Source organism: Nerophis ophidion, linkage group LG01 (assembly GCF_033978795.1).
Source record: "Nerophis ophidion isolate RoL-2023_Sa linkage group LG01, RoL_Noph_v1.0, whole genome shotgun sequence".
NCBI lineage: Eukaryota > Metazoa > Chordata > Actinopteri > Syngnathiformes > Syngnathidae > Nerophis > Nerophis ophidion.
The window spans coordinates 76,306,384-76,316,615 of NC_084611.1; the positions used below are offsets into that span (position 1 = coordinate 76,306,384).

General features: G+C 37.4%; 1 protein-coding gene across 6 annotated transcripts in view; it reads right to left on the reverse strand.

Moving 5' to 3' along the window:
- LOC133559713 (myosin-10) overlaps positions 1-10,232 on the reverse strand; it is a 93,098-nt gene that overhangs the window by 26,469 nt on the left and 56,397 nt on the right. For 4 of the 6 annotated variants that reach the window (XM_061911774.1, XM_061911749.1, XM_061911758.1 and 1 more), the window contains 7 exons: positions 7,751-7,869; positions 7,511-7,663; positions 7,244-7,417; positions 6,953-7,126; positions 2,599-2,713; positions 2,402-2,464; positions 41-234 (listed from right to left, as the gene is read on the reverse strand). In XM_061911774.1, coding sequence (XP_061767758.1) covers positions 41-234; positions 2,402-2,464; positions 2,599-2,713; positions 6,953-7,126; positions 7,244-7,417; positions 7,511-7,663; positions 7,751-7,869 — 992 coding nt within the window. The remainder of the gene's footprint in view (positions 1-40; positions 235-2,401; positions 2,465-2,598; positions 2,714-6,952; positions 7,127-7,243; positions 7,418-7,510; positions 7,664-7,750; positions 7,870-10,232) is intronic. The other 2 variants (XM_061911791.1, XM_061911781.1) reach the window with 1 other exon arrangement.

Genomic DNA, 10,232 nt, shown 5'->3' on the forward strand with positions numbered 1-10,232 from the left:
CACAAGCTTAAATACAAATAGATAAAGATTATGCATTTACTCGTTTTTCGTGGTTGGGGATTATGCAGCGGACAAAGTTGGGGTTGGTGTTCCTCAGCGTGGCCATGAGCTTGGTGAGTGACTCCTTGTAGAGCTGACCCACAGTTCTAAACATGCCCTTCTTCGTTTTGTAGGTGGCTCCGAACGCTGTCTCGTTCATTCCTGCCACTTGATCCAGGCCGACGATACGATCCACTGGTGCAGGGAGACGGGGAGAGGTAGTTACGCCAGCGTTATTTAACAGGTGGGAAGGAGGAACAGTGATGTAGTTACAAGGCCCAATGAAGATGGATGATAAGGGCACTATTGTACACATGATCGTAAGACAGCAGCAGGCACACAATCTGGCATCCTAGATCTAGTACTAACTCTGGCTGCTTGCGGAAATGTATCTAACATGAGATGTAAACTAAATGAATAAAAAAAGCAGAAATAACTACCCCGATACAAAATTCAGTTACAGAAATGATGAGTGAATGCTAAAATGAGGTCAAAGAAAGAAATTCAGGACTGGGAACATCAACACATCACAGCATATCATAAGAATTCATCAAACACACCCTTCGGGCTATGAGCAAAACATGGAATGACGTCATAGCCGAATATTTGACATTTAGAAAATGTAATGCTGCAACTATCGATTGTTTTAGTATATGAGTAATCAATCGATTCAACGAGCGATCGGTAAAAACAAACTTTAAAGGGGTATATTATGCAAAATTTACTTATCTTACCTGTTGGTACCTGCTGTTGTGTATTTGTAATCTGCACAAGGCCCGAGAATTTAAAACTCAAACTATGGAGGCATCGCAGATATATTTATAGAACAATCTTGCCTTCTTTCATACTTCCGCCAAACGAGCTGTTTGTATTCGCCCCTTTGGTGACGTTGTTGCCATTGGTGACCTCTGCGGATTATTCATAAATGGTAAAGATTTAACCAAAGTGCATTGCGCGAGTCCACCATTGTCGTCCGCCCTTTTTCGCTATTATCTTTTTGTGGGGCAGACTGGCTCGTACACGCACATGCATCCTCCGCTGTTGCCATTTCTAATCTAAGTAGCGTATAGTTCAAACTTACATCTGTCAGTAGATTGGCAATTGAACTGCTAAAAGTTAAACCAAGATGACGGAAAGAACACGCTGTTGAAGTAAAACCACGTAAATAACACCGCCCACAAAACGGCGCATTCTGAAGAGACATTCCGAAAGTGGCTTTAAAATTCTCAGTAAATTATAATCTATGCAGAATTTTGACCTTAGAACCACCATTTAAGTTATGCAGACCACAAAGTGTTTCAGGTGTAAAAAAAAATCATAAACTTTTTTCGAATCGAATTAATCGATTAAACATTCCAGAAACTAAATGTTAGCAAGACGGATATATTTATTTTATTTTTGGTAATGCCGATACATCTCAAAATGCTATGGATCTGGCATATTTTTCATTGCAAAAACTTATTTGAGCATCTTAGCCTTCACACAATGAAGTTTGATTCTCCCGGCTTCCTTAGAGTAGATTTTTGATGCAAAAATAGGACAAAGTGAGGGGAGTTTTTGAATGGTGTTAGCGAGTAGCACTCTGGTGCAATAAAATACAATTTAAGGTACCTACTGCATCTGACCACTGTATACTGTTTTCGACTCATTCAGATGAAAACCTGACATCAAATATCAGCGGTCTTCGCTGGTCTACATCAACACCAACTGATAGAGCAGAAATATTATAAATCTGTCCCAAAGTCACACAGCAAGTCAGTTTAGTGCCCCACTAGGTGAATTACAGTCACATGACTTTAATGCATCACAGACTGCAGCAATGTTTAAAACTTCCAACACTGACGTCTTGAGCTCAGCGCCAATGAAAACACCACAAAACGGCATCTGGTGTCAATTTGCTGCTACTAAGAAAGGCGGGAAATTGATGTGATTAAATTTTGACCTCAGTCAAGACCTTAATTTACCTCATGCATAGTCACTACACCACAAGAGCAAGAACACAAAATGAGCTTGCAGACCCCAAACAACTACGCTACATCCTAAAAGCTTGCTTTAGGGCAATTGGTCATAATAATCACAAGACCCATAACAGCACACAAAAGCACACTAGTTCAGCTAAAGGCAGCTATGCTATACTTGAGTTAGGGCTTAGTTCTACTGCTTATGGCCAAGACAAGGAGCCATGCAGCCTGGAAGCAAATGGTGGCACTGCCAGAAGCATGAAACAAATGATCCGCCAGATCTGGGCTAAAATATAATAACCAGTATCAGGTTGGCAATTTAACCTGCTTTAGGGATGTTGGTTTCACAATTGCACTATTATTTTGGCCCAGGTCTGCTATGCCACTACCCCATCATTCACCTGCTGGCTCATCCAGACTAGTGACATTGTCATAGAATGAAGCCCTTTGAATGGTCTGAATCTCTATAACACAAAGAGAGACAGAGAGGGGATACGTTTGGCTGAGCAAGGCAGACCAGGCAGTTATTTGTTAATGTAGCGCTTTTTTTAGCGAATTATTCAGAGGAATTCCTTGTCATTACAGTAACATGACTCACCATCTTTCCACAGCTCTGCCACAAATTTATCTGTGGACTGATGCAGAAGCGTGGCCACGTTGTCATTTAGGGGGTCCATGTTCTTCATCAACCACTCATCTGCCTTGTAGTCCACCTGAAGGATGATGCCAAATATGTATTAACGGAGACGCTTAATAATCCAGAGAGGGCAATCAAGCTACATAATAAATGATCGAATATTTAATAATAGTATTTATTATGCATGTATGGGTATACCCAGACAAAATATGAATGATAACCACCACTCTGTATAATGGCATTTAACAGAGCGAACCGGCCCAGTGTAAATGACATTAAGGCGATCTACATTCCACATAGTCCTGAACTCAGGATGTAACGATTTTACATCATGGTTAGTGTAAACAAAGTGATCATGGTTATCACCATCAATGTGTGAATGTGGAGTGAATAAATGATGGACTCTCACTTCTCTGTGAAGAACTTTGAGTCTCTAGAAAAGTGCTATATAAATGTAATCCATTATTATTATTATTATTATCATCATTTTTATCACGGTATTGTTACATTTGCTCAGAAACTAGGCTACTTATACACACACGATGACATTTTTAAACCATGTTTTATTTCAAATTAAATAAAGAGACACAATATACAATAAACCGTATTTTCCGGACTATAAGTCGCAGTTTTTTTCATAGTTTGGCCGGGGGTGCGACATATACTCCAGAGCGATGTATGTGGGAAATTATTAACACATTACCGTAAAATATCAAATAATATTATATCATTTATGTAAGAGACTAGCCGGATATCAGCAATCGTCACACACACGTCAACCAATGAAAATTCGGCGGAGGCGGGTCATGGCAGAAGTGCATTGTGGGAAAAAAAGATGCTACCTGCTACTACTTCCACCATTTCAACATTGGCGCTAACATATAAAAAGTGAGAAGGACTGAACAAAAATGGCACCGAAAAGGAAGTCATATACTGCAGGTTACAAGCTGAAAGTTGTGAATTAAGCAACTGACGATGACTCTGACGTAAGCGACGTACCGATAGAACAGGAAGCGGCGCATTGTCTAACTTTGGAGTTGGCAGAGTTGTTCAGAAGCGACACCGAGGAAGAAGATTTCACGGGATTTGGCAATTAGGAGTGACAGATTGTTTGTTTGGTAAACGTATAGCATGTTCCATATGTTATAGTTATTTGAATGTCTTTTACCATAATATCTTATGTTAACATACCAGGCACGTTCTCAGTTGGTTATTTATGCGTTATATAACGTACACTTATTCAGCCTGTTGTTCACTATTCTTTATTTATTTTAAATTGCCTTTCAAATGTTCATTTTTGGTGTTGGATTTTATCTAATACATTTCCCCCAAAAATGCGACTTATACTCTAGTGCGACGTATATGTTTTTTTCCTTCTTTATTATGCATTTTCGGCCGGTGCGATTTATAATGCGGAGCGACTTATACTCCGAAAAATACAATAATAAACATTACATATGGTTTAGGCTTCTTTATAGCCATATTGTTAGTATTTGAGTTTTTAAATATGTTTATCTTATATTTTAATTTATAAAGCGCTTTGAGTACCTTGAAGTTAGAAACGCCTTAAACAAGTGTAACTCATTATTTTTTTATACAAAGGATTTGGAATGTTTTTATTGACAAAAGCAAAGCGAGCGTTACACGGCCGTTTTATGTGATGTCAAACAAGTTAATTTCCCGTTGTTGAAACCTCCAGGTCCTATACCACAGAGTATATGACCTGGACGAATAGGGAAAATCTTGTAGGTTCAACGTACACAATTGAATTGCTTAGTTTCTCAGACAAGAGCTGTGTATAGAGAGAGTATGGCCAACTGGGTTTCAAAGCTGGTAGCAAACATGGCGCTCTGTAATCACGTGAGAGGCTTTTGACCAATCAGAGAGAGTATCACCAGAGGGTCTCCTAAATGATTCTGCCAAGAAAGTATATCGTGTCTATTTCATAGAAAGTAAAGGCAACAAAAAAAAAACAGCCGACCCAGTTTTTCCAATTGCACTTTAAGAAGCAATTTTTGCTAAAAGAGATTGAGTCAGTTTAATTTTTTTGTTTGTTTACTTATTTAGGATAATTAAAGTTTATTGACCTTCCACTTACAGTGGTATGAAATACTAATAAAAATATCTGTATATTGCATTTAAAAGGGTTACTTGAATTAGTATTATATATTATTATTATTGCATTACATGTAGAATACATTAATTTGGTTTCAAAATAATCCTGACAATAGCAAGTTGTGAGACGGTATATCGTATAGCAAAATTTATTACAGGGTTTCTGTAGGTATCAGCAAATCTAATTTAATTACTTTTTAATGCCTGTTAAATGCAACTTAAAACAATTTTAATGCCCTTGTCTTACTGCAGATCTTTATAATATCCTGTATAGTCAAAAACATACAATTCTCTGTAAGCATTTGACAATGATAATCTTGAATACGTAAAAAGCAATTGTAAGCATTTGACAATGGTAATGTTGAATAGTTGAAAAGTAACTGTGGCCAAATTAAGCACTAATGTAATCATAATATATAATAATAATAATGCAAGTACCCTTTCAATAGCAATAAACCTATTTCTCATTACTGTAATATTTTTTTACCACTGTTATTGGAAGGTCAATAACTTAATTATCGTAAAATAGTAAACAAACAAAAATAAAATGGACTCTGAATCTCTGATAGCAAAAAACTTGATGTGCTGTTTCTTCCACAGTTATGAAAAAAAGTGGTTTGTCTTGTTGTCTTTGTTTTTGCCATGTGGCATCACAGCATACTTGCTATTTCGTCCATGTTGATGCACTCATGTTGCTCATTCAGTTTGAAGATGAAATATTCCCACACAGGGGCGTTTGGCTTTGCAATCATCATTTTTCATCATAACTTTCATTAGATAGCACGTAGCAGCTAACATGGAAAACATGATTACAAAACAAAATGCCGCCACACCAGTGTGGGAATATTGCATTTTAAACATTTGGAACAAGATCAACCTATCAACACTCACTTCGCGTTTGGTGAACAAGCCAGGTCAGTGTAAACAAAACATTGCAAAATAGTGTGTGCTCATTGTGTGGTTAAATACATCTAATACCATTTCGTACTGTTACAAAACGATCATTTATAAAAGTGCTGCAAACTGACATCTGTCATGTTGTCATGTGATGTCGGAGTTTCGCCACTCGGAATCTACCAGACTTAAGTTTTCTTTTCATACGACCTGTTAACACATCCGCTTATACTGTTGTGTTTATATTTGTATGCTGCAAGCTTTGTTTAAAAATGTCCTTACTTATTTGTCAGTTAAGAAATTTACAACTTTACCTCTGCCTACATGTTCAATACTGAAGCGCAACTCTATTTGTCAATATTTTATTTAGCCAGTTTATTTATTATTTTGATTGTGTATATTTGATGCCCTCTACCCCCTCTGTGGCACATTTTATTGCATTTGGTTGTGATTTTTATTCAAGAGCAAAATTTTGCTAACAGACAAAGTATATTCTATTGTTATTGTTTGATTTGATTCAACCTGGAGATTTAAAAAAGTTTTAATTCCAATTACAATATTTAAAAATTTACGAGAAATCCAAGTTTATTACATGTGAAAGAATATATATGCATTATTATTATGTATTATCATTAAGTCAATGGTTAATTAGGTCTCCTAAAACAATGGTAATAATATCTTTTATCGACAATAATTTGTAGGTCAATATATCGTCAAGCAAAATTTGTTATCGGCCCAGGCCTTAACGTGGCATGCCAAAACACTCTGCTTAACATTATAAGAGTGAAATAAAAAGTTACTGTAAAAGCATCCGTATCAAGACATGAAAGACATTGCAGAAATATCAGATGGAGCCATGAATGTTCAAAAACTTAATACAGCCATCATAGCAAATTCTTCACTTGCCACTAAATCATTTATTTTGTGCATTCCCATTAATGAACATTTGGGGACGTGGCTGTGTGCTTGAGCATTCTTTCCCCCCGCAGCACAAAATCTCACATCTTTGTGGTTTTTCTAAGGTTGTTGCATAAGACGCCGTCCTCATAATGTTAAGCAGATGTCCTCTTCAGCAGGTCTTTCTGCGTTGTATTGCATAACACCATGAGCAAAATCCCAATCCACTCATAGTAATTCCCCTCAATTTCCACCATGGGGGAATCTTGTGTCAGATTAGCTCTGAGCAGCAGCAACTTTCCACTTACGGACGATTAGGTAGGAAAATAAACATTATGGGTACAACAGAAGAAACCACTTAACTTCTTGAGTTCTTTTTAAACACGTCTATGATTCATTCCAAGCATACCTTGCCAGCATAGTGGATGATACAAAAGTCGGCTTTGTCTTTAAGCTGTCGCGGCTTCTGGAACTTGGTGTGTGTTCCCTGTTCCTGGATTAGCTTGTCAACAAAGGTCTTGTCTGTGGCTTTGGGGAACCAGCACTCCTCATCCAGCAGAGCTAACACCCCTGGAGGGTTTGCCTGAAGGAATTAATGTAGAGCAAAAGTTTAGTGACAGAGTCCCCCATGCCTCTTTTGCAAGTATAGTCACTCATCTGAATCAAATGTAAGATTTTGTGTCTAATTGACAGTACTGACCGGTCTCTCAATGAGGTCAATGCAAGGCTGCAGGTCGAGGCCAAAGTCGATAAAGCTCCACTCGATACCTTCCCTTTGGTACTCCTCTTGCTCCAGGATGAACATGGTGTGGTTAAAGAGCTGCTGCAGCTTCTCGTTGGTGTAGTTGATGCACAGCTGCTCGAAGGAGTTAAGCTGCAAACATATGAAGAGCAAACACAAGTGATTTATTGTGAAAAAACTGTCGATGCTGGCTTCTACTCATTTCTGCTGTACCAAACATCTAACCTGGAAAATCTCAAACCCAGCAATGTCCAAGATGCCAATGAACGAGGCCCCCTGTCGTTTGGTCCTGTCCAGAGCTTTGTTAATTCGATGTACTAGCCAACGGAACAAACGTTCATAAGTCGCTTTAGCCAGGGCCTCCACTGCAAAGTCAGCCTGGATCAAGTAGTTGTCATAAGTGAGAACATTTAAAAAAAATGTTGAATTCTTGATTAGTACAATTGGAAACATTTAATGACCAACCTGCTCTTTAGTTTGGGCTTTCTGGACATAGTCTCTTCCCACTTTGATCCGTGGCGAAAGGATTGCTCTGGTGAACTCCATGACACTCAAGCCCAACAGGTGACACAATTTCTGAGCAGCTGGGAAAAAGTGTGAAAGAAGGCACATCAATGCAATTGATGTACCCTTAGGTCATGTCTACTTGACAAGTTTGGTTTTAGGGTGACATACATTTCCTGTGTTTTGGGTTCGTTTCCAGTTTGGGGCTCTTGTTATATTCCCACTTCCTGTTCTGTGTATGTTGGCTTGCAGCAACTTCACCCCTGCTTTCAAACCCTGTTCTCATCACCTGCGGGTGATTCGCGATTATGTTTCTCACATGCTGCCAATGACCATGAGAGGGTTTCTATACAACTCAATGTGCTCAGTTTTCCGCACACAGCTTCCCTGTGCTTTTTGTGCGCATTTTCTGTGCTGCACTCAATTCGGATTAATATTTTTGTAAAAGTGAATACTTTTTAACCTGCACACGGTCCTGCTTCCGCATTTTTGGGGTTCTATATCGCGACGACGACAACTGAATGTGACACAACGCTTATTTGCATTCAAATGTAAAGAGGCCACAAATGTATACTGTATAAGGGTAGTAATGACTTAAGACATAATGGCTTATTTGACAACTGTAAAAAAATAAATCTATATGATTTTAATCCAACTGTATGATAGATTCCAGTTTTTAATCTGCAATACCAAGGAAATGTCCTATTTTTTGGCTTGGAGATGATGGAAAATACTACATGGAAGAGGCTGTCTGAATCAGACAGCTAACCTCTTCTAAAAAAAAGAAAAAAAAACATTTCCGAGATCAGGCTTGACACATTTGGGAATATTTTGCAGAACGACATCATTGGCATTAGGATCAGTCTGCCTCTGTCTCTCTCTTCTAAAAGGGCCACATATGCAAGGCCACATGTGGAGGAACTGGGCCCCATTTCCTGCAGGAGTAAATCTTCACAATAATGGGCTTTAATAGCAGGTTGACAAAGTTCAGGGAGAGAAAAAACATAAATCAACGTCCTTCTGCTCAACGGGTGAGGATCAGAATGCAAAAGATGCCAGGAAAAGTGGAAATGAGTTGAAAAATATGCGGAAAAAGTTGTGCGCTTTAATGCATATCAGGCAGCAGCTATGTCAACGTCCTCCATCTGTGTCTCATAAAGTAAATCAATTCCCTTTAATAGGGAGAGGAAATCAAGGTCAGTGTCAGATCAGTGTCTTGAAACAGTTAATACTACCATTTATACTATAATTTTGGTGTATTTCAAATATTTGCTAATGCTTAACATTGTGTGTACGCCTAACATATATATTAGGAGCGTAAAATTTAATCGGTAAAAATTGAAAAACGATTTTAACTTTAGAGATATGAATACATCGTTTGGCAAGCTTCTGATCAATATCTAGTATGAATCGGTTGATTAGTGCTCTGCTACAAAATACAGCTGCTCTAATCTTGCAAGACTTCTGTGATTATGTAATATGAGATTAACGTTGTCGTTTGTGACTGACAACAACAGAGCAACATGGCAGACAGGACCAAAAGAGTTTACAAACAATGCACCCCTGAATATTAAATCTAAAGTGTGGTAAACGTTCAGATTTTCTTTTTTTAATATTGGTCAGTTGGATAAAAGTATGGCAATGTGTAACGTTTGGAAAGCAGCGATAAAGTAGCGGCAGCACAACTAATCTGAGCCCCCACCTATTCTGATGGCATGAAAACACTCAAGCTGGAAATAAAGGATCGAGGGATGTTAATACTAGTAGAGTGAGGAACTGGCAAGACAAGGACACGGATTTGAAAGACTTCCAGCCCCATCTTAGCCACAACCTTGCAAGGTAATCACACCAACTACATTATTCATTCTGCTAAAGATAAATACCTACTGTAGCTGCACAGTAAGCAGCAGAATGGCACTTTGAAAAGTATTTGAGCTTCTACAACATGGGTGCCCGCTGGCGTCCAAAATCCGGCTCGAGGAAAGTCCCAGGATAATGTATATATATTTTTTTTTATTCTGTCATTTTTAAACTATTTTCTACCACTTGTTACTCTTGGTGTTTCCTATCCACTCAGGCAAATCATATTTTCTAAAAACGCCCATCGATAACATGACATCATCGTGCTCGGAAGAGATATATATATATATATATATATATATATATATATATATATATATATATATATATATATATATATATATATATATATATATATATATATATATATATATATATATATATATATATATATATATATATACACAGTATATATACACAGTATATATATACATATATACACATATATATATACATATATACACATATATATATATACACATATATATATATATACACACACATATATATATACACATATATATATATATATATATATATATATATATATATATACACATATATAGACACATATATACACACA